Source organism: Pleurodeles waltl, chromosome 8 (genome assembly GCF_031143425.1).
Source record: "Pleurodeles waltl isolate 20211129_DDA chromosome 8, aPleWal1.hap1.20221129, whole genome shotgun sequence".
Lineage (NCBI taxonomy): Eukaryota > Metazoa > Chordata > Amphibia > Caudata > Salamandridae > Pleurodeles > Pleurodeles waltl.
The window spans coordinates 1,466,579,805-1,466,604,126 of NC_090447.1; the positions used below are offsets into that span (position 1 = coordinate 1,466,579,805).

General features: G+C 41.7%; 1 protein-coding gene across 6 annotated transcripts in view; it reads right to left on the reverse strand.

Annotated features, from left to right (window-relative positions):
- LSAMP (limbic system associated membrane protein) overlaps positions 1-24,322 on the reverse strand; it is an 879,557-nt gene that overhangs the window by 66,471 nt on the left and 788,764 nt on the right. Inside the window, exon 9 of one of the 6 annotated variants that reach the window (XM_069202654.1) lies at positions 20,929-21,013. The exons of 4 other annotated variants lie outside the window; for them this stretch is intronic. In XM_069202654.1, coding sequence (XP_069058755.1) covers positions 20,944-21,013 — 70 coding nt within the window. In that variant the 3' untranslated portion in view covers positions 20,929-20,943. Of the gene's footprint in view, positions 1-20,928; positions 21,014-24,322 lie in introns of those variants that run through there. One more of the 6 variants, XM_069202659.1, reaches the window with a different exon arrangement.

Here is a 24,322-nt window from a genome sequence, read left to right on the forward strand (position 1 = left end):
GTACAGGTTGTCAAATTTAATAAGAATTTGGGTACTTGGCAGCTTGCATGATTCGGTGAACCACAGTGACTGAGGAAGTATCTGAAAGGAGATAATATTCCTCAGTTTTACAGGGACAAAATTGGATTTTCTTGTGCATACAGTAAATGCTTAGAAGCTGATAATTTGCACAACTTGGATCTAATTAAATACAACTCAGTGCAAGCGGCTTATTACAGTTGACTATGGCTTGCATAAAGTTAGAAGTGTTATCCCATAAAGCTTCGAAATGGCCAGCGCTTAAATTGTAAAAATATCAGTGCAAGGGTGCAAATGTCGCTTAGAAGCACCACCCACTGCCCCTGTCAGTGCTGCCAAATGTCTGTACCCATGTCCTGGACGCACTACTATGATTATTTTTTAGTGTCTATTTAATTGATAAACTAATGTGTTCTTCTGAAAATAGGCAGACAATGCCATCATATGGCAGACTGTCACAGAAAAGTGATGGTGTTAAGAATTAAATGCTGGTGTTGAGCACTGGCAAACACTGGCATAAATTAAGCACTGGGACAGTCCAGGTTTTTTTAGGTCTAATATGGCTCACCCTGTTCCATAAGGTGAGGAAAAGCATAAGAGCTTGGATGAATGGAGGTGAGGAACTGAGGCGAAGACATCTACAGAACATTCTACACTTTGAAGGCCTACATTGAATTTGAGGTCCTACAGCACACCTAGGGTATTTTAAGTTCTCATCTGAATATATGAGACCTAAGTTATTTAGAAACATTTGTGAGATCTTTGACAGGTCTCTTTATGTTTCATCGTATGAGTTCCCTTCACATGGAGTGTTTAGAAATAGGAAAATGCAGTTTTAAATCATTTGTGGCATTCTCTTTTTAATGACACACTGTTCCACTCAGGCTTTGACAAATCATGAAAGGCAAAACATCCTGCCCATAAGAAGAAAAGGCGTAATTTGGTTGTACGTCAGACTATCATTTACCAAAATATCATCTGCCAGAAATACTGTACCCTAAATATTGTGTACAAAAATAGCGGCCTATTGAGTCTAGAATTTCTATTAATAACTCCAATGGGTGATATTTTTGCAAATGTTACTATTTCTGTCAGACAGTATTATGTTGTGATATTCTGATACCATACTGACAATTCCCTGCACGTTCTGTTGAACATTAAGGGCCATATATACAAAGCATTTTTCCGGTTGCAAACGGCCCATCGGGGCGTTTGCGACCAGAAGAATGCTATTTGCCATGTACCAAAGTCAAAATATGACTGAGTAGCTTGTTACCGAATTGCATTTTGCTTTTGTGATTCGTTATTAGGAAGGGGCATGTTAAGGCGTCCCTTCCTAATACCGAATCACACTGGTATGTATGAATGTTTTGCGATGGAATGAAGGCTCAAAAAATTAATACTTTACCGATTCCATGAAGGAGGTGTTAACCATCCGCAAACGGGAAGGAGTCCCAAAGGAACCCCTTACTCTTTGTGAACGGGGGCACAAACATTTTTTAAGAGCAGGCAGTGGTCCCACGGAAAAGGAAACTTAAAACTTTTCGTTTTGTAATGCATCCAGTTTTCTTTTAAGGAAAACAGACTGCATTACTAAAAAATAAATTGCTTTGTTTAAAAAGCAGTCACAGGCATGGCGGTCTGCTGACCCCAGCAGGCCACCATCCCTGTGATAGGATGCAAATTCTGACCTGCCTCATGAATATTAATGAGGCAGGTTCCTTGCAACCCATTTGGAAATTACAAATTGAGACACTGTAGTACATCGCAGTTTGTGATTTCTTAATAGTGAATTGCAAAAATGTGCTATTAGGAAATCGCAAACCATTTTTTTTAGTACATCGGGCCCTTAGAACTGATGCAATGGGCGCTGTGAGATTGCGTTTTTCCTAAGGACACTCCCACCATGCGTTCAGACCCTCCTTCCATTTTGTGGGTCAAACAAAAAGTTGTAACAATGTGACTGGCTGACACAACTAGTCACAGACTGAAAGGCCACAAAAGTGTGACGATGAAACAGATGCAAGCGGCACAATGGCCTTGATTCCTTTGGGTCTTGAAAACAGTAGCCGTCACCCCTGTCTAAGTTTCATGGTTCAGCCCATGACACATTTAACCAAATAAATCAAGCTGGCCCACCTATTTGTGCAATATGTTGCAAAACGTTTTTTTCTCATGACCTTTGGGTATTCCTTGCAAAAACTGAAAAATACACAAAGGTTGGAAAGTTCCATAAGAGTTGGGTTTTCAAGTGACAATCAGAAATTTTGTTTGCAAGTCCAAATCATGTTGACTCTGCTATGAAGAAAAGCTAAGAAAGAGAGACACTTGGGGACAAAATGCTCTTAAAATACCAAAGTGCCATGGCTTCAGGAAACTTTGGGCCTTATTTATACTTTATACTGCACTAACGCAGTTTTGCACCAAAATGTTTTGCACCGGCTTGCACCATTTTTTAGCACCAGCTGGGCACCATATTTATGGAATGGTGCAATCCGGTGCAAAGGGTAGGCTAGCTTTAAAAAAAATGACGTTAGGCAGGTTTGAGTCAAAATAAATGATTCTGACCAGATTAGCATCATTTTTTGACACTAAGGGGCATATTTATACTCTGTTTGCACTGAATTAGCGTCATTTTTTTAAACTCTAATTCAGTGCAAAACGAACTCCATATTTAAACTTTGGTGCTAGACCCGTCTAGCGCCAAATTTATGGAGTTAAAATCATTTTTTAAAAGTGGAAACTTACCTTGCCTTAATGAGATGCAAGGTAGGCGTTCCCGTACAAAAAATGACTCTATGGCCTTAACGCCATATTTATACTCCCATGCAAAAATGGTGCAAGGGAGGGATGAGGGGTCAAAAAATGGGGCAAAGAATGCTTTGCCCCATTTTTTAAAGCCTGGGTCAGGGCAGGCATTAGGGGACCTGTGGGCTATTTCCATGGTGGAACACCATGGAAGAAGCCCACAGGTGCCCTCCCCAGTCCCCAGGGGCACCCACACCCACACCAGAGGGACTGCGGAGGATGGGGGACCCCATCCCAGGTACGTACAGGTAAGATTGCATTTTATTTTTGAAAGTGCCATAAGGGGCCCTGAAATGGGCCCCCATACATGGCACAGGGTGCAATGGCCATGCCCAGGGGACCCGTGTCCTCTGTGCTGGCCATTGGGGTGGTGGGCATGACTCTTGCCTTTTCTAAGGCAGGAGTCATGTGGCATGGTAGGTTTAGCACCATAAAATGACGCTAATCTGGTTTGAGTCATTTTTATTTTACTCTAACCTGCCTAAAGTCATTTTTTGGTGCTAAACCCTCTTCTTCTATACTGCCAGCCCCACCTGACAAAAGTCTTTTTTTTTTTACTCTAGCCTATCCTTTGCACCGGCTTGCACCATTCCATTAATATGGTGCCCGGCTGGTGCACAGAAATGGTGCAAGCCGGTGCTAAACCTTTTGGTGCAAAACTGAGTTAGTGCAGTTTTGCAGCAAAAAGTATAAATAAGGGCCAATATTTTGTACGTTTGCGCCACTTTTGCGTCAAAAAATGATGTTAATGCGGCGCAAAAATAGTATAAATCAGAGCCTTGGTGCTAAACGAGTCTAGCACCAAAGTATAAATATGGAGTTAGATTTGCACCGAATTAGAGTAAAAAAAATGACGCTAATTCTGTGCAAACAAAGTATAAATATGCCGCAGAGTATAAATATGCCCCTAATTATGGCGTTAAGGCCATAGAGTAATTTTTTGCACGGGAACGCCTACCTTCCATCTCATTAAGGCAAGGTAGGTCTCCACTTTCAAAAAATGACTTTAACTCCATAAATTTGGCGCTAGAGGGGTATAGCACCAAAGTATAAATATGGAGTTAGTTTTGCACCGAATTAGAGTTAAAAAAAAATGACACTAATTCGGTGCAAACAGAGTATAAATATGCCCCTTTATGTTTGCATGCATAAATGTATCTGACATTTTTATAAAAAGAATCTAGCTGAAATGTTTTCACAATTACCGGGTAACATACATTTGAAGGGTAGCTGGGTTCCAAGAGTGAAAGTGGACAGTTACTTTTTTGGGATGTAATGTCGTTTAAAGAGGTGTCTCTTCAGATCTTTCCTAACTTAGAGCAGGTTTGGGGCGGTGCTGATGCATAAAGAAATCTAATTTCAGCCCCTTGGTGCATAGATAGAGAAGACATGTTGGCTTTTTTTCATTTTTTTGCACTACTTCATCTCTAGTATGATGGTGAACTGGCTGTGCTAAGAAGACAAGTTTGTTAGCCTGGGATGTGGTGGTGCAGCTTGTGACGGCTTTGTACATAAAGCAGACGGTTTTTAAGACAGTGCCACGTGGAAAGGGGAACCAGTGGCATTTCATCAGGGTGATGGTTACGTGGTCCTATTACTTCAGGCCCATGAGGAGGTGTGCAGTGGCGTGTAGCATGCCCTCAACGAGGGACAATGTGGAGTCCATGAAGCTGTGGAGCAGGGCTCTGCCACCAACCAGAAGCCAGGGTCTGAAGGCTTGACCAGCAATGCTTAAGTTGCTTTCTGTGAGGGATTGTTTCACTTTTTTTAGTAGAATAGAGAGAGCTAATACCAGGCCGCCTTGCTTTCTTTGTGATGTGTTCCTTGAGGATGAGGTCAGTGTCCAGGGTGAATCTGAATGACATGGCGTTGGGTGACAGATAGGGTTTGAAACCTCCACGTTCAAGTTGCTAAGCCTGGTCTGGACTAGTTGTTACTCATTGTTTAAGCAATAGCAAGGATTCTGTTTTGGTAAAATTGAGCTCAGGTGGGTCCAAGACATCCAGGTCAGGATGGGGCGCAGGCAGTGTTTGAGGCACTGGATGTCTTGAGGGACAGTGCTTTCAAATAGAGTTGTGTATCGTTAGCATGTTCGTCAATTGTGATGCTATTATTGGTGAGGCACGACCCAAGGCACTCTATGTAGAGGTTGAAGAAGAAGGGGAATCAGATGAAGCCCCATGGGACTCTGCAGGTGACATGGGTCAATCCAATTCAATTTATTTATTCCATGATTTGGAACTCCAAAGAGGTCCACATGCAAAAAACGTACACGCATCAATAAAATAATATAAATACAGTTCCATATAGAAATAAGTTCTTACAGTTACTTTCTCTTAAGTCATAAAAAAAAAGTTCTCCACTCCCACTCTTTGCCATATACCTCATCTATGGCAACCTAAGTACTATGTTAAAAAAAACAGACTCCAAAAGAAATCATTCTTATTGACTTCCCCGATGACCTTATGAGAATGTCCAGGTTAAAAAATCACAGTATGTCCCTGGTACCAGAAACCGAAGATCTAACATAGGCTTGCTACCCTCTAACTAATCACTTGTTTATACAAAACACATTTAAAATCAACAAATCCTTATAAGATCCCTCCTCCCAGGTAAGTTGAGGGAGTCGTCCAGCACGGACCCAACATTACTATATTGAGTCACCAATTGAGAGGGATTTAAAATAGGTTTCAAAAGGATTTAAAGAGATTAAAAATCCTAATACAGAACATTTCATTTGGTGGTTTTTATAAAGTGTTCAGGGCCTCCTCAGCTGATTGAATATTTAGTCACAAAAAGAGGGGGTTTCAGCCATTTTTTCTGGTGAATGGTTAAAGCAGGGCAGACAAATAAAACATGCTTAATATTCTGTACCCCCCTTTGGCACAGGTCACAGATATTCGTGGCTCCATCCCATTTGGAGATTAATTCCCTGAGTGGCACTCTATCTAATCTTATTAAGATGAAAAGGCGCCTCACTCCATGTGGGAGATTCCACACGAGAAAGGGTTGAGCATATTTGAGGGTCACAGTTTTAGTTACTTTCTCAAGACTCCTCTTTAGGACACAAGACTCCTTAGCCATTAAAAAACCTTTCGACCATGTGACCTCCTTCAGAAGAGTGGTATGCGGGACCGTTGTTGAAAGATACGGATCCAGCTCTAACAGCTGAACCGCACGACTATAATTTCTGAAAAACTTGGATTTTCCTCTCAGACTATTGAAGATTTCTATATAAGCCAGGTTTCTCAGAGTTCGTTCCTCACTATGTGCTAGACAGTGGGCCCTCCGGACCACCGCCACAAGGCCCTGGACAAAGAGATTCCTAATGCCAAATTCTAGCCTTAAAGCGGACACTGGGGCCAAGGTGAAACGTCTTAAAATCCGCCCTTCTATTTTATCGAGGAAGTCCCATTTCGAGATTTAGATACATTCTATCGCATACAAGAGGGTGGCCGGAAGCTTTGCTTGGTAGGCTGTGAGTAAATGGAGAAAGTGGCGCCGACCAACTGCATTATAAAAGGCCACTAAACCTTGTGCTTGAGATAGGGCCTTGCTGATATTATTACAGATATGATCTTGATCACTGAGAGAACCGGATAGAATTTTACCTAAAAAATAATATGAGTTTACTTGCTCTAGCTTATGTTGCCCAAGGGACCAACATAGATTAGCTTTTTTCCAAACTTTTTCCCCATGAATCGTACTACTTGAGATTTAAGTGTATTAATTTTCAAGTAGTGCAGCATAGAGTATTGATTCAGGGCGGCCAAATGGTGATTTAGATCTTTAGGAGTAAGGTCCATCACTACTAAGTCCTCCGTGTAAAAAAGGCAGACAATGGAGTGGCTACCTATCATAGGCGCATAAACATCAGCCTTCCCTATAGCAGCAGGCAAATCGTAAAGGGAAAATAGCAGTGGTGCCAGTATGCAACCCTGCTTCAGCCCATTTTTTGTGATGAATTTGGAGGACAGACCCTGCTCTCCTTCCAAAAGGACTTTGCACCAGGTGGATGTGTGCAGAGCTATAACTAGGTGTGGCAGGTAAGGCGTAACCCCTAACCCAAGCAGTTTCCTCCAGAGGGTCTTCCTATGCACCCTATCAAATGCAGTAGAATAGACTATAAATGCAGCATATACTGCTCCTCCCCTAACCTGAACGTATTTTTCATTTATCGTCTGCATTAATAAGATGTTATCAAGCGTATTATGTGCCTTTCTAAAGCCTGCTTTTTCCACGTGTAGAATTGCATTTTCCTCAACCCAGCCCGTTAGATGGATTAGTATGCTTTTCACAAATAACTTACCCACTGCATCTAACAAAGCAATTTGGTGATAATTTTGGGGTATTGATCTATCTCCCTTTTTAAATATAGGGACTATAAGACTCCCAGTCCAAGAGTCTGGAATACTACCTTGAAGACAGCAAGCACGGAAGACCGGAGAGAGATTCCTTGCCCAAAGTTGGGGTGCTCGTTTAATGACTGCAATCAGGACCTCGTCAGGGACCATGGCACCGGATGCCTGCATGGACTCTATTAGTCCCTCTATCTCTTGCACAGAGTGTGAGCCGCAGTTGGCAAGATCTATATCCTTACTTAAAGAGGAGTCCACTTCCCTTATCTTAATTTCCCCATTTTCTGCATACAGGGCGAGAAGGTACTCCCTCCAATCTTCCTCTGCTATCAGGGGAGCCACAGGGGATTTACGATTTCCGCAGCCATCAGAGACAAAAGCCCAAAATTTACTGGAATTTCTAGACACAGCAGCTTCCCTCAAAGCGACCCATTTCTGGTCGGCCATCTTCTGCCGGAGAACCACCTTCCTCTGAGCTCTTCTTCTTTTTAGGAGGGTTATTTGGTGATATGGGTCTTCTGAGACACGGAGGTGCCATGGGAACAAACTGGTTTTGGTTGGATAATTAGGGGGAACCAGGGAAGAACATTGACATAGAACATTATTCAAGACTCCAGGGTGTACATCAGGTTGGGATGATCAATGGTGCAGATGGAAGCTGAGAGGTCAGCAATATTAAGAGCCATCTTTGGTCTGGAGGATGTCATCTTGGATTTGTAAAGTAGCAGTCTTCATGCTGAGCATAATTAGAAGCTGGATTGGTAGTCACACAGGAGATATCTGCTAATTATATCATCTTGAAGCTGTATGCTGACTGCCTTTTAAATGATTTTGCCTATGAAGGGTAGGTGAGTGATGGGCTGGTATTTAGCAGGGTCATCAGGGTCTGGTGTGGGTTTTTGCAGAAGTGGGAGGATCTGGTCTTTCTTTAGAGCTTCTGGGAAGATGTCTGTGGTGAGGGAGGCATCAGCAATGGGAGCAACATGTAAGAAACATGTAAGACACATTTTCTGAAGAGGGCTTTGATGAAGAAGAAAGTTATGATATCATGTCTGTAGGAGGTAAACTTGAGTCTGATAAAGATTTCACAAGAGGTCTGTGAGAGGCAGGGGTTTTAGGCATGATAATTGTGAAATGCAGCAAGTGATGGGTGTCAGAAGAGAGTAGGCTTTGTGATCTCATTCTACTGTTGAATCTTCTGTATTTTGTCAACAAAGAAGAGGAATTCCTCTTGGTTGTGGAGTGTGGGATTGGAGCAGCAGGCAGGGAGTTGATGCAGTTCTTGAATGCCTTGAAGACTGTTCTTTTTGCACCGAAAGCTTAACTGATAGTGCAGTTAATTTTGGCTTATGCGATTAGATGTCTGCATGCTGCATGGATGGACTTCAATTTTGTGAGGTTATCAGGACTCTGTTTTTAAATTTTCTTTCCTGTCTGTATATTGACTGTTTGCTTTTGGTGAGGTCTTTGAAGTGCCACGGTGCTGAGGGGTGCAGGTTAAACGTATGTGTTTTAGTTGGGGTGTGGGTATTTACATGGCTTTCCGGAAATGCTCTGAAGTTGTTTAGAAGGTTCTTGTCAGATGAGGAGGTGAAGTGCAGAAATACCTCTGAGCTTTAGGTTGCTGATGGAACACTCTTTAATGGATCGTAAGATTTGTTCTTTTCTTTGGGGTTGTCCTCTGTGTGCTGGTTGTATACTAACTATGGTGATGGGGATGGCGAAGTGTTCAGTCCAGTTTAGGAGTCTGAGAGGTTTGCACTGGATTTGTAGTGCACTAGATGGGTAACATGCTGTATTACACCGAGTGCACTGATGAGTTTGAGGGGAGTATTGCTTCATTTGTCATGCTTGAGTTGTCCAGAAATATAAAATACTGAGGAGGTTATGTTGGATGAATCAGATGGCGATGAGGTCCAAGATTTTGTATATGAAGTCCTTATTCTCTCCAAAAGGTCACCCATTGTGTTGGAAAGTGATGAACTGAGTTGCAGAAAATGGCATGTCAGGTGGGCCATGGATTCGAGGGTCACTTGCAAGCCTAAGGTTGGATATTGTAGCCTATGGGAAGAAGGCCATCTAGGGTAAGCAAGGATGTGGGGTTGAGCCATATTTCTGTGATGACAAGCGCATTAAGGTTGAGAAAGGTGATGTGGTCTATAAGTGGTGTGCGGCATTGCAGAGCATGTGTTTATGAGTTTGAGGGAGTGTGATGGTTAGTGGGATGTGTATGCAGTTGGGTCTATGTTTTCTGATGATATGGTGTGCATTTTGTGTAGTCTTAGTATGAGTATGATTGGGTGGTTGTGGATTGGAAAGCTCAGTGATAAGCATATGATGAAATCTAACGTGGTCATTTCCTACTTACGTTGTCATGGAGTAGAGTTCTTGCATGTGGTCCTTCCCGAAAACAAAAGGCTTAAACAGGTGACACCTTTGCCCATTAATGCCCCAAACAGGTGTCCTCATGAGAAAGGTATGCACTGATGTACAAAATGTGAGCAGTTAACAGACTGATGGTGTCAGTGGAATTGTGTATAAGATAAACAAGGGTTATGCTTTTGCATACAAAATAATTGTGACTTATCCTTGTCAACTAAAACTAAGGGCCCTATTAAGAGTTTGGTGAACTGGATAGTCCATCTCAAACGTGATGGATGTCCCATCCGCGCATTACAAATACCAATGGTACTTGTCATAAAGCAGATGGGATATCCGTCGTAATTTGACATAGTAGCCCATCTGCCAAACTGTAAATGAGACCATTAGTAAGTCTGTAGGAAAAGTCAGAAAATTTTCAAACTACAGGTATGCCAAGCATCAGAATTTCTGGGAGATTATGCTTGTATATTAAATCTCCCTAGATCCGCTTCTCCGGGGATTGTCCAATTTTGAAAGTTACCTGCATCTATGTACCTTGTCTATGATGATACCACCCAGGTGCACGGTGCCGGTACACATCAGTGTCCTACAATACCACTCCAAGTGACAATGAGATCACACATTATCCATGTGTAGGAGGAAGACGACTTATATGGAAATGTCACTGCTGCTTTATGAACTCTCTTGTTTGCAGCTTTTGATGAAGGGGCTGGTTTTCAAGACTGCGAGCGATAGACAAAAGAACAGAAAGTAGCATGAAACACAGAAAGAGGGGAGGAGTCGACAATGCCATTAATAAAACATAATAAGGATAAAGGGTGGAACGGTGGAGGAGGAGAAAGTCAGAACCTAAGGATAGTACTTCTGAAGCAAAAAAAGTAATCTAGTAATATCTACTGACTGCAAAGACATCTGCATTCGATGTACCAACTCAAAGGAACACGCTTTTAATGTTACTTGCAAGGTCACACTTTGAAAGTTATTAATTTTTATTTTCAGCCCCTCCCCCCATACCTCAGAGGAATCTCATCTGTGACGTGCTGTCATTGCCTTCTCTATAAAGCTGCGCGTGCAGTGTCTGCTATCCGTTTCACAGGCACATGTTCTGCACTTGCAATACCTGGTAGAACATATTTCAGTTTTCTGCATATTTTAATCAGGCCTGGATGGAATTTCAATTACGCTGGAGAAATCAAAGTAGTTTTGGTCATTTTGAGATACTCTTTGATGTGGAATTACTAATAATAACTTGATTACTCCTGCTTGCATAAATAAGAGTATTTTAGGGGAAAAAATCATACCATAAGAGGACATTTAGCGAGCTTGAGTAGCCACTTGCACGCCCTATTTGTGTTCTGCTGCATTTAGCACTATTTCTGAGAGCAAATTGCACCCATGCATCCAAAAATTCAGGAGTAATTTGGGGAAAATCCTATCCCAAGAGCACATTTACTATTCATGTTCTGTTGTATTTCAAGCTATTTTGCACCGCAAAAGGAATCCTTAAATCCATTTTAGAAGGCAGGAGGCATGTTAGCGATAAGAAATACCACTAAATGCAGAATTACTCTTCCCATGTAATTCTGCATTATCTTGCCGAATTTTTAGGTAATTCCACCTGATTCCCTACACGGAATTATGCAAGTTACACCCATGCAGTAGCACCTCCGATACTCTAACATGAGGACTTATATCGGATGAGAGGAGTCAATGATTGGGCAGTGAGTGAAGTCTAGTGGAGAGGCAACTGTAATTATGTTATTATTAAAATTGGTGTAAATAGCACTTGATACTGCACTTCTAATATTTCTAAGTACTGTGAATGACAGCTGTTACTGTTCCCAATGTTTAGCACTCTAGAGACAGGTGTGCAAGCACTGATGCTCAAAGACCAGTGTAATGCAGCGATAGAATCCAGTGGACATGCCGGAAATGATAAGGAGTTCAGTGTACAGACAATGATACAAACTGATGAGTGTATGTCAGTTAAAGGGACAGTCTAATGCTCATACCAGTAAGGCAATGGGTTCTCATGTAAAGGCAATCTAGCAAACAGACAAGTGGAAGCCAAAGAACTGGCAATGACTAGTACAAGGCGATGGCAGAGAGACTGAAACTTGTCCATCTATTTCATTGCGTCTACATTGGGCTCCTAAGATCTTATTTGTAGATTGGAGGGCTGGTGTCGGCTCCCTAAAGTCGCGGGTCACCCCCTCTCTGCTTAGAGTCGGGGAGTGCTGTGCTTACACCGTCAGTGCTTCTACTGGCTCAGTCGCTGTAAAGTTCTGACCTGACAGCCCATCCCCCAAGGGACCGCTAAGTTTCAGCGACAGTCACTCAACACCAACTGATAATGGGGCGATCATCATTTGATTTGTCATACCTGTGACCAAATTGAGAAGCATGGTGATGCAGACATGAAAAATTAAGAGTTGCACCAACGTTCAGTGAGAAAACTCCCTGTCAATTGCTTTTTGTATAAAGAAACAAATGCCTGCTTTGGGAGTTTGTCTCTAAACAACAAAAGTTTGCTAAGCGGGCACTTTAAAAATGCTTACGCTCTGCATACCTGCAGCGCTGTAAATGGCGATACAGAGGCAGCGGCTCCCTTCACAGTACAGAGATTCCCGCCATGAAGGAACGGATCTCTATTCAAGTGCAGCATCTCCATAAGTGCCATGGCCTCCACTCCCACCTTGCAGAAAATCTGCCAGACCCTAGATGGCTCCCATAGTTTTTTGCCCCGAGTTTTTGTTGGCACTGTTAACTTACAAGCATTTTGTATGCAACTTTTTCCCCAAAGGCAACATTACTATTACCGCAGGGTAAGGCAAATATTGACAGTCCAGTGTACAAACAGGCAATGACACAAATAGTCCAGAGTATTAGTATAGGGCAATGGTAGAATCCAGTGTACCAAAGATAAAACCAGTGGAAGCAATGACAGACTCCACTGTACAGCCATTGACACCACCAAACCAGTGTGGTGCAATGAATAAAAGCCCAGAGGTTGCACAAGCAATGAAAACAGCAGACAGCGAGAGTTCAGCATATAGGCAAAGATACTGACAGACCAGTGTAAAGGCAATAATAGGCTCCAACATACAGACAGGTGTGTGTAAAGCTATTATAGTAGTATGCAGCAGCAATACCAACAAACTAGTGTAATACAATGATAGAGTCTAGTGTATTCAGAACAATAAAGACAGGCAAGCCTAGGGCAGTGAGAGTGTATATGCAATGATACAGAGTGACGGGTGTAAGAAAATGATAGATTAAAAGTTATATGCAGCAATACAAACAGACTAGCACAAAGGCATTAATAGAGAGAACCCCGCGTACGAACAATAACACTAAAGGACCGGCGTAAGGCAAGGATAGAGAAAGTCAGCATACAAGAAATAAAACTAAGGGCTTATTTATGAGTCCCTTGCGCCGCCGGGTGCCACCTTTTGTGATGCTGCAGTGACGCAAACTACTAAATCATATCTATAAAGCCACGCAAAGACCCCCTGCGTGGCTTTCAATGGCCTCATAGATATGGAGTAAGACAAGCCAGTGCAAATCGCTGCGTTGCCTTGCTCTGCGCTAGGGAGGCATTCAGTGGGTACTGCGGTGGGTGTTCCCATGCAACACCCATGGTTTTGACGCTTCTCTAAATTAAAAAAAAAAACATGTAAACCTGGGGATGTGCCAAAACCTTACTCTTCCCGATGTGAGGCATTATGAGGAGAAATAACTATTTCTTCTCGTCTTTTAGGAAAACGCTTCTCAGGATTGCTTTTGAAGAGAAAGGTGCCATTTCCTGTTAAAAAACAATCGGCCAACAACACAGTGCAAGGGTACCTGCATTGGTGCTAAGCTCCTATAACGGTGCCAGAGCAGGGAGTAAGGACAGGAAGGCACTGTATTGCATACATACGGTGCAACCCGCCCCTTTCACTGTGGCGTAGGGCAGCACAGCAAGGTGACTTGCTGCTCTGCTCTATGCCAATTCCCATAAATGAGGGCCTAAGAGACCAGTGCAAAGGAATGCTGGAGAGAGTCCAGCATTCAGATGATGCTACAGTCAACCCAGTGTGAGGAAATGCAAGAGAGACACATCTACAGGCAATAATGCTAAAAGACCAATGTTAGGCAATTCTATAGAGAGTCGGGTATACATGCAATGATGTACATATAGAATGCTGTGATCTATATTCACTATTAGGAGCAGGGAAACACTGTTAATACATGTATACAGTAACACAACTGTGTGTACAGAGATGAAAGGGTGAAACTATAACATGCTTGTGCATCTTATTTGGGAGTGTGTAGGTGTGTGCAGTAATATGAACACACACACTAACAGAGATACATGAATCGTGATATAACTGTGTATGTTAATTTCAATTATATTGTACTTAAGTGCATCTGTGTGTATAGTAACATCAAACGAAATATCTACACCTCTGTTCATAGTAGAAGCTTGTGTGCAGTAATACAGGAGTATCTGCTTTAATATTAATATCTGTCTGTCAAAATGTGTGCCTATCTGTGTGACTACAGTAACACAATTTTGATGACAGTAACACAATCTATCGTACCTACCAACTGCTTTGGAGCAACACAAGTGTGAATACATAATACGACAAAAAACCAATTTTCAGTTGTAAACAATAAAATAATTATTTTAACTAACATTGTCATAGGTTGACAGTAAATTATTCTGTGTACAATAGAGTTGTTAACACAGTAAAATGTGTAACAATACAACTTTGCATACAGAAAAATAAATGTACACTCAGTTTTAGAAGGGTATCTCTGGTAGTATGCACTGACAGAAATCAGCGCAATGCCACGCAACCCTGCATACGCTAACAATTTATTGTTGTTGTATGCACACATTGCCATATTAACTTCTTCCAACCCCCCTCTTTTGCACAGGTCACTCTATGTAATTTTTACCATGACTTGGTCCACACACTGTATCAGTGTCCCCTAACACTGCATTATGCCCAACAACCACATTATAGGTTCTGTCAATCCACTCTCTTACGTGGTCTGTCCAACTACCACATCGTACAGTGGATTCAGCTACCACCTGATATGGTAAACCCAGCCACCACAGGATAGGGTGTTTCAGCCACCACAGGACAGGGTCCACCGAGCCACCGCTTAATTCCAGTCGTCATATGACATGGTCTCTCTATCCACTATGTGAATGGATCCACTCAAACACTGCATGATGGACGCAACCCAACATACGCACTAATGTGAAGGAGCCAAACCTCGGCACAATCTGATTTTACTCTCAACTGTATGATGACTTGAACACACCACAGCGCGATGAAATCCACACAAGAAGGTAAGGCTCTTCTTGTCACAACTCCTTAATGGAATTAGGAGGCTGGTGCCTGTTAACGTACTACTTAAGGAATTTTGCAGGATGGGATCTCACCATCCCACAGTCATACCATGGCAACTCTCCCAACACTGCAATGCATTTGTCAGAAAAAAATATTCCATCCTTTCATAAACATTAGCATATACAACCTTGCTACTGTGTGATGAAGCCACTGACAAAATACAGTTCTACATCCACATTCCAGTTACTTTTCTTTCAGTGGGTGACAACATGGCTGCATGTGTTCTTTGTAACTTGGAAATCAAGTCAAACCTTAACATGAGGAGGTGGGGTTGGACGTGAGACAATAACATGGCAGATATGGATGTGGCATAGGTAGGAGAACAATTTTAAGTAAATTCACAAAAAGAGCAACAAAATATTCATCCAGCGGCAGACTCTCCCACAGGGGGAGCAGGGAGAGCCCCCCCTCCTCCCCCCCCCTCCTTTTCAACCTGGAAGGCTTCACTTTGATTAGTTGCAGGGACAAAATGTTCCAACATTTTTACACGTTGTTTATCTCACTTTCCAACTACATTCCACATACCTTCATTAATTAGGCCAGTGCGCTGAAATAAATGAATGCTAAGTGACAAGAAGGGACCCCGCGGAGTTGAGCAGGGCAGAGTTTAGCGGTCGGCAACAGGGACTCCATTTTAACACAGAGCAGACTTCTTCCACACCACCGCACTCTTTCACTCCACCGGAGTCTGGGTTAATTCGTAGCACATTAACATTCCATCAACTGGTCAAGAAAAAAAAAACTGTTTTAGCCCACGAACCTTGGCTGCCACAATACCGCCTCCTGCCAAGGCTCGCACCAAGTCTGAATCCCAGAGATAAATCCTCGCCACCCGCAAAATGGCCGCTGTTGGCCCGCCGGTGGGATCCGCAGGCCGTCCACGTGGGACCGCGCGCCAGATGGGCACGCAAGCAAATTAGGCACAAAAAAGAACCCTTTCACATCCTACGGTTTTATGATCTGACGAGGGAGAATGCTGAGGACACAACATGTTCTGCTAGTTGTTTTCTGATTTGTTTTTTCCGTTGAGAGATTCTTTTTGGCAGGGTGTTCAGAGAAAGGAGGGAGCAGACAAAAGAGAATTTTTTGTGTGAATTTGGCGAGCAATAACAGATTTGGAGCTGTAAGAATTGAAGAAAGAGGTGGAGCAAAATTCCATAACTGGAATGACCCATTTCCATTTGATGGGGGGGGGGGAGGAGGGGTAGATTCTGGGAAGAGCAAGGTTGTTCAGGAGTTAATGCCTTTGCCGCTTTGGTACCCAGGTGCGCCCACTGCACACACATCTTCCCTTTCAAACTTACTGGTTGGTCTGTATCTTGCTTAGCAAAGAAGAGTTATGGAAATAGATGCATCTTACCTCTGTTTTATGAATAAATACATGCAAATTAAAGAAAAGGACAATCAGAAACAGACCAAGCAGTAAAGGAAACAGGGTTTATCAGCAAATTTGGATGTTGATGCCTGATGGTTTTCTTAATAGTCGACTCGCTCTTTAAGTACAAAAATGATCATTGCTGTTGGGAGAAAATTGAACAATATTATATCACTCATGCCTCGAAATATGGCAATAGTGCTAAACATCTCCTTGGGGAGAAGATTTATCTCGGGCTCTAGGGGATTACGGTTTGTAGCCTGGCGACTCTTGGTAAGGCAGATCAGCATTTCCTACACATGTGGCCCCTGAACTGTAGATTTATTATTTGTGACCTATCAACCCTCAGGACCAGGAACTGGATCTCATGTCAGGCTGCCTGAGCAGAGCGGGTCATCCTGTTGTCTGATTGGTCGATTATGAGACCGTCAATCAAGTGAAGGGTGTTATCCAGACTCCATTCCATGTTACAGCAAATATCAGTATGTGAAAGCTAATTCCAGCTGGAGACAGCTCTGCCTTCAAAAATACCAGAAAATAAGATCTGAGTACAGCAATTGTATGAAAGTGTACCAAATGTCAAAATGATTCACTTTTGCCCCCAAGCTAGCTCTGATGCGTAAGAAATCAGTCTGAGATCCGTGCGGACCAGAGGAGGGATAACTCTACTGTCTAGTGCACCAGAATGTCAAATGGCCACATTACGCCAACTAGATAAGCATATCTACTCTTGTGGCATAGGCTGATATTTTTTTTAAGTGCCCCAATAGCACTTAAGCATCTACTGTTGACTTAGCAATGCCAAAGTATGTATTTTTAATTTTTATTTCAATGTATTTATGCATTCATTCAAGGAGTTTGAAAAGTAATGTGTGTAGCATTTCCATTTCTTGTGGTCACAGAATTGAACCAAAGAAAACAGTTCAGGTTAAGGAAGGGGGAGTTAGAGCATAGTTGGATGGGTGAGTAACAGTGTCAGATGGTCGTAAATCACTTCTATAATGATGAAAAGGTGCCTCTGTTCTGACATGATTTTTTAAATGCTAGTGACTGGGATCAACACTCAAATTAGACTGAGGCTATTCCACATTATAGGGCCCCGATCTCCCTTGCAACAGCCATATTTCAGCCTCTTGAAGATTTGTTGGTTGATCAGGTAATAGAAAGCTAAATGGTGTTTTCTAGTTGTCATGTAGTGTGGTGTCAGATTTGGTGGTATTTTTGGCCTTTGCCCCAGGAACCCTTCAAAACAGTGCAAATAACCTTACATTTGGTTACTACACCTACTGGAAGTTGAGTGGTTTCAGGGCAGGTATGATATGGTCAAGCTTGCAGAGAAAAAACCGTATTCTGGTGCCTAATTGTGCAAGTGAGTTTTCTTGCAGTAAGTGGCAAAACGTTTTCTTGGAGTTGACCTGGGTAAATGTCAGTTACATTCAGTGTTTTTGGCAGATTGGTAGCCAGAGATTGATGCCCTTACCAACTGAGTGCACCTGAGGAGAGGAGAAAGCAAAGGTTTAGTGTCAATGGTTGTCCTTGCATTCTTATCCCTGCATGTTTTACTTCAGGAAAGGCTGAAGGAGGGGGTTCTATGATTTTGGGGCAAGTTAGAGGGTACCAAGTCAGACTGAGTGACTCCCATTACCAGAAGCTCAGTTTTGGCTCCTTTCATAACAAGCATTGGAAAAGCCAATAGGTTTCAGCTATTTAAAAGCTATTGACTTTGTCATTGTCTTTTAGCCATGTTGTACAGCAGTGTGGCCGTGCAGCATGGCTACAAGTACATTTAGAAAAAAAGTTATGACACAACCAATGTTGTCAAGGCCATTGCACTTTTTTCTTATGGTGGGTGGGGGTGGTGGTGGGCAACATGGACAACCAGAGGACATGTGGAAACGAGCAACACAGACAATGGGAGGGTGGGTGGTGGGTGGGAGTAACACAACCAATGGTGGGGGTGGGAGGGTAAGAAGCAACACAGACAATGTTGAGTGGTGGCAGGGTAAAAAGCAACACAGAGAAGAGTGGGGAATGGGATAGTAAGAAGCAACACAAACAAGATTTAAAAAGCAACACAGACAAGGGTGGAGGATGGTATGGGAAGAAGCAACATGGGTAAGGGGTGGGTGGAGGGAGGAGAAGAAGCAATGGGGATGGAGTTGTAAGAAGCAACACAACCAGGAAAAATAAAGAAAATAGTACCTGAATGTGAGCAGTGGATGGACAGCAGAAGGACACTAATCAAACTAATAAATCAGCACTTGGCCCATGAGCCAAACAATAGAACAGCAAGTGACATCGTCCAATTAGGATCCAGCAAATAAGAGTGACATTGAAGCCAACAAATGGTAAGCAATTGATGGGCTCCAAACTCCTTATAGTAAATAATACATCACACAGCATGTGTGCATGCACTGTCAGCTAGTAAGACCTTAAAGTGAAGCTCTAGTTCATCTAGTAGAATGTATACTCCAAGCACAAGGTAACCATGGTTGAGTTGCCACATCGGTTGTCAGGGTACCTTTTTTGTCTTACCGAATATTTCTCTCCATATACAAGAAGTACATTTTTGCATAAACTAGGTGGAGTGGGGAACCCACACATAATATTTATTTCCTTAGGGAAGTATATAGTAAGTCAACCATTAAGGGTCGTCGTTGAAGCTCATGTGTTAGAGGAGGTAGAAAATTTGCCCCAACAGTTCCGCCAGCTTTAAAGTATAGCTTAACAATTCTTGTGGGTGGGCACCATGTTTGTGTCTATGTACTAGTGTTTGCTCACTCATACATTACATTTTTATATGCAATTTCACATTGTGCAGTGGTGACAATGGAGTGTTATAAACTATAAATCTTCAGTGAAAGGAGCTATTGGGCCCTATTCACAAAGAAAGTCAGAAAACTGCAGGCGGAGCTCTTCGCTCCACTTCGGCATTTTCCTACTTTCAGGAATTCACAAACATTCCCAGGAGTACATCTGGAAAACTTCACCAGACACAGGATTCAAAGTGTACTTCTGCGGATGTCATGAGCCCATTCCTCCTGTGCAAACACACATTTATGTTTTCTCCATGGAGAAATGTCTTCCCTTACACTCCCCCCAAACCTGGAGTCACCCATTTCCCTTTCCACCCTGGATAAAGGATTTATGCAAACCCATGCCTGGATGAAAAATCCTATTGTTTGCACAGTGGAAACAGAAATGAGAGGGATTTGTCAATGCACATAAATGTACATGTTTGTGAGTGTTCACAAACTTCTAAATCTAACTCTGCCTTCGAATGTCCATTTTTCTAAGCTTGAGTGGGATTTACGGGTGCATAGAACTCTACACTCATAATGGGCTCACCATTTAAGGAAACTGTAGAGCCCAGAAATCTATGTGCCACATATAAACAGCCAATTTGATGTGTTATGGGATAGTCTGTGTTACAGGTAGCACTTGTATTCTGAACAGTCAGGCCCTTGGTCCCTTTACATAATAGACATCATAGTAAAGAGTGTGTAAAACACCCTAGATTATAGGTGTTAGTCACACTTCTTATTTCATTGATATGTCTATTTACACATGTTGCACATGGCAGAATTGACTTTATTCTTCTACTGTTCAGAACTGTAATAACATCTTTCTTTTCATATTTAGATTATATAGATTGTTATTTCTTTGCATGTTGGATCATCTCATTCATGTTATTGATTAGCAACACGTTTCATCCTGCGGTCGGTAAATCCAGGCTTTTTCATTGTGGAATACTGGTCATGGAAGAATTTGAAAAGTATGCCGCGGTTGGTGAAGGTTGGAGCGGCGACCTCAGCTGATGATAAAATGCCAACACCCAGAGACTTCCCCGCCAGCTATGAATGCAACTCCAACATTAGGTGATAATGGCTTACTTCTCAAATTATTCACTCACCGTGATGAGTATTCCACCTTGAAAATGCTCAAGTGTAGCTTATGCTATAGTGAAAAACGTTGACAGATCCACTATATACAAAGTACCACAATACATGTAACCTAAAAATATGTTTAAATGAGTGTAAAGTCAATTATCATATAATATGTACGTCTGTAAATCAATTTAGCAATGAATTATGAAGTGTGATTATCACTTTTAATCTGTGTTACTTTACACTCTCTTTACTGTGAAGTAAATGGATTTACACCTGTAGGCAATACCTTTGTGAATTCTTAGCAGGTGTGAAAATGTACATATGGTATAAATTGACATTTACAACTAAATTTGCCTTTGTGATTAGGGTTCTACATTATTTTAGCTAAAACACGTAACATCTAAGTGATATTTTTACAGATGGAAACAACTTAAAGTAAGACATTTTGTTAAAATTGATGGTCACCTTGCCCCCCAATAGCTCCAGACAAAGAAATATAGATATTTATAATTGGGAAATTTTTAAATTACCCAGTCAAGATCATACTGCTTTTTCATCATGGGAATTGTATTAGAGGTGTTCAACAGTGGTCCTAAGCACAAAATTAACCCAAGATCTTCAAGATGCTAACATCTACATACAGTGAGATCATTTAGGTAGCCAGAAGTTATCCTGAAAATCTGGCATGGTGCAGCACTTGTAGCTCATTGTTCATCTTCAACATAGATGGGCTTCAGGAATCCCAGCAGTGCCACCACAGTGTAACAGCTGTTGCTGTAAATGATGTTCAGTGTTATTCCCCTGTTCAACAAACATGCATGGCAAATACACTTGTAATAGTTCTCTTCAAAGGGTTTACATTCAACCCTCTCAGCTGAGAAACAAAAATCCCAGAGCAAGTCAGAATACATTTAACACACCAGTACTCACAAAATGAAATAGCAGCAGCCACCCTGAGATCAAATGATAATTTTCAAACAAGAGTGAATACAAATTATTACAAATGTTTATATATTACACAGTCATGTGCAAGAAAGGAATATGGTTAATAAATTAGTAACGCTAGCATCTAGTCTACATATATGTGAATGGAAAAGTTATAGAATGTAAAATAGAATATCACGCCAAATTTAAAACTGAGTCAATGTTAGTGTTTGCAAATGCGCTGCAGCAAATGAAATATGAAGCAACAGTCTCACATGAACATGATAATCTCAAAATTGCCTGCTATCATGGTGGCTGAGCATGGTGAAGGATGCTGGCGTAGTTTTGTTTCAGGAAAATGTGGTAAAATAACCTAACGCAGACCTTTATGGTATCTTTGCTGGTTTCAATAATGGATTCTGCCACTGCAGATGTGTTCAAGGTAGACATTTACTTGGGAAAGACAGTTACATCTCCAGCCACACAGAATGTCCTACACTGAACTTTTCAGAAAGACTTACACAAAGAGCATCTCTATCTCCTACTCCAGTTTGAAATCATCATAGATCAGTGCAATTCTTCCTACCATGATTGATTATGTGAACTCCTCTTTACAGATATTCCTTCAAAAGATGTACATGAGACAAAACAAGATTTTAAGGCTCAAATACAAACCTTAAACAGTTAATCACATGTGGACTATGTTCCTGATCGTATACTGATTTCTACATTCTGTTGAAATGCTCTACAGAATATTTGACATGCTGACTTACTGAGGGCTTAAATAGGAAAATCATCTTACAATGTCCTTCTTTAAATGGAAATGTACACTGGCATATTAGTTCAAATTAAACTGCATTTCCCAACTAGCCTAAGGGGGTTCATTTTATGGGCTAACATAGATCAACAAAGAGACACCTACAGGCACTCTATTAATCATCTTATTAAATAAGCATACTTATTGATCAAAATACAAGCTATTTATTACTACTGCATGACAATTCTTAGATCACACAAAATATAAATCCACTGTACAATATATCAAAAATGTAATTTTGACACAAATACATATGACACATATTTCAATCATAATGCAAAGTCACACTACAGATATATGGCTCTCTCCTCCCCTCTGACTAGCACCGCAGCAGATTTTAGCTGCCGTACCCACACACACAACGTCGCTCCATAATGCAAGGGTGTGTGCATGAGTCTAGCATAAGTTTTGCACTGAAAGGGTATCCTGACAGTACAAAATACTATGCCTAGACAATTTATAAGACTTCTTACTGCGTACGTGTGCTGCAGAGTGCACAATGAGAAATGAAAACATTTTTCTTTTTAATGCCTGGTGTCACAATGTGTTATTTTTTTATTCAAAACCCTGTCTCACATTTTTAGTAAATAGGGTTTTGCATCAAAAAGGGTAAGTGGTTGCATGGGAATGCCCATGAAACGCCCTCCTGACTCGAAGTAAAGCAAAGCAGAACTTTGCATTACTTTTAGTCAATTTCCAATGCAAAACAAGTTTTCTACTGGAAAGTAAATATTTAAAAAAATCATTTTGTACTGGTTTGTGTCACTGTTATGAAGCAAACCCAGCGCACAATGTTATGTATCACCCTCTAAGACCGTCATTATGAGTGACCTGTAAAAATCCACATTATTTCCGCCCCTTGGATTTAGTATTACCAAGAATCCTGGTAAATTTGGAGGGAAGAAATTATGGGGATTATAATTGATGTTCCAAAATCAGACTTACTGCAGTGATTTTAGCATGCTTTTCTGACTTATTCCTCTCAGAGACTTCACCTACTTGCAGGACATGAAATCTCCAGGTGGAATAACACTGAACAGTGATGTTTCCTGCTAGACTCATAATTCCATTGGAACTGGTAAATGCTCTGACCATGCCCATTGGAATTATTACGGCATATGTTATGATGACCTTCGTGTGAAACTGTATTGCCAGGAGAGTGGTTTGGTGTAGGGGTGGGCAGCACTCTTGCGGAGTTACCTAAAAACAGTGAGATTCCGCAGAATTCAGTACGTTGTGCTGCTCGTGCTGATTTTTAGCATCGGGAGCATGTCCTGTACAATTAACACGAAAGGCACCACGCTGTGCGCCAGAGGGTACTACTTTTTTCTGCTCCTCAAGTAGAGTTACTACTCAAGCGGCAGGTTTCCCAACCCAAGTGGAAGCTTTCTTAACGCAAGTGGTAGTGACCAACTGCAACCTCACTCGTTTAGAAATCTCGCTGGGAGGCGGGCTAGCGCTCAATTTTCTCACTCGCCAACTTAATGTTTGCAAGCCGCACATTAAAAAAAACTCTGCCCCATGGCAGTTGGCAGTTTTTCTGGAACTCTGAGCTGAGTGGGTAACTCTGCCGGAGGAGCGGAGTTTACTGCCCACCCCTAGTCTGTTAAGAGTCACCTGACAGCTGGAGGAGAAATAGTTGAATTAAGAAACACAGGCAAATAGATAAATAACACTTTCATATGCTCCCAAATAATATCCTATCAAATGTTCCTCTCTCGTTGGGAGAGAGCAAGAGAGGACTGAAATGAAGCTAGAGTGGCCATCTGAGTCCATGTCGTCACAGCCACCGTATTTGTATTTCTGGGATTCAACCTTACAAATCATTGTTACCAGGTGTACTACTCTACTTAATTCAGTGAAGGCAAACCAGAACTATAACACCCAGAATGCAGTTGTTCATCACATGAAGGACAGGGCTCATAATACAGTGTTTGTGATGGAATGGAGTGCAGTGGCAACTGTAGGTGAAACCAGGTTGATCTCGAGAGTTTAAGACATGCTGTGCGCTAACTGACTCCTAAATTCTGGATGAAAATAGTTTACCATATTTAAGATCAAAAGGGACATTCAAGATCTCTTTATGTTCATGGTGAGCACAAAAGCTACAGATATTATCAGTTTCATTCTCCAGGAAAGGGCACATGAAGAAGCATGCAATGCACCCATCTCTGAAAAGATTCATGGACATGTGTTAGTGTTAATGAGTTCTAGAAGAACTACAACTAGGAGAAGACTAATAGAAATATTAAAATAGTCTAAATCCATGGCCATTCTCCAATCAGCACTGGGGAAAACGTGGAAGCCACCCCTCCCAGCCAATGGCAGCCATTTGTCGCCTC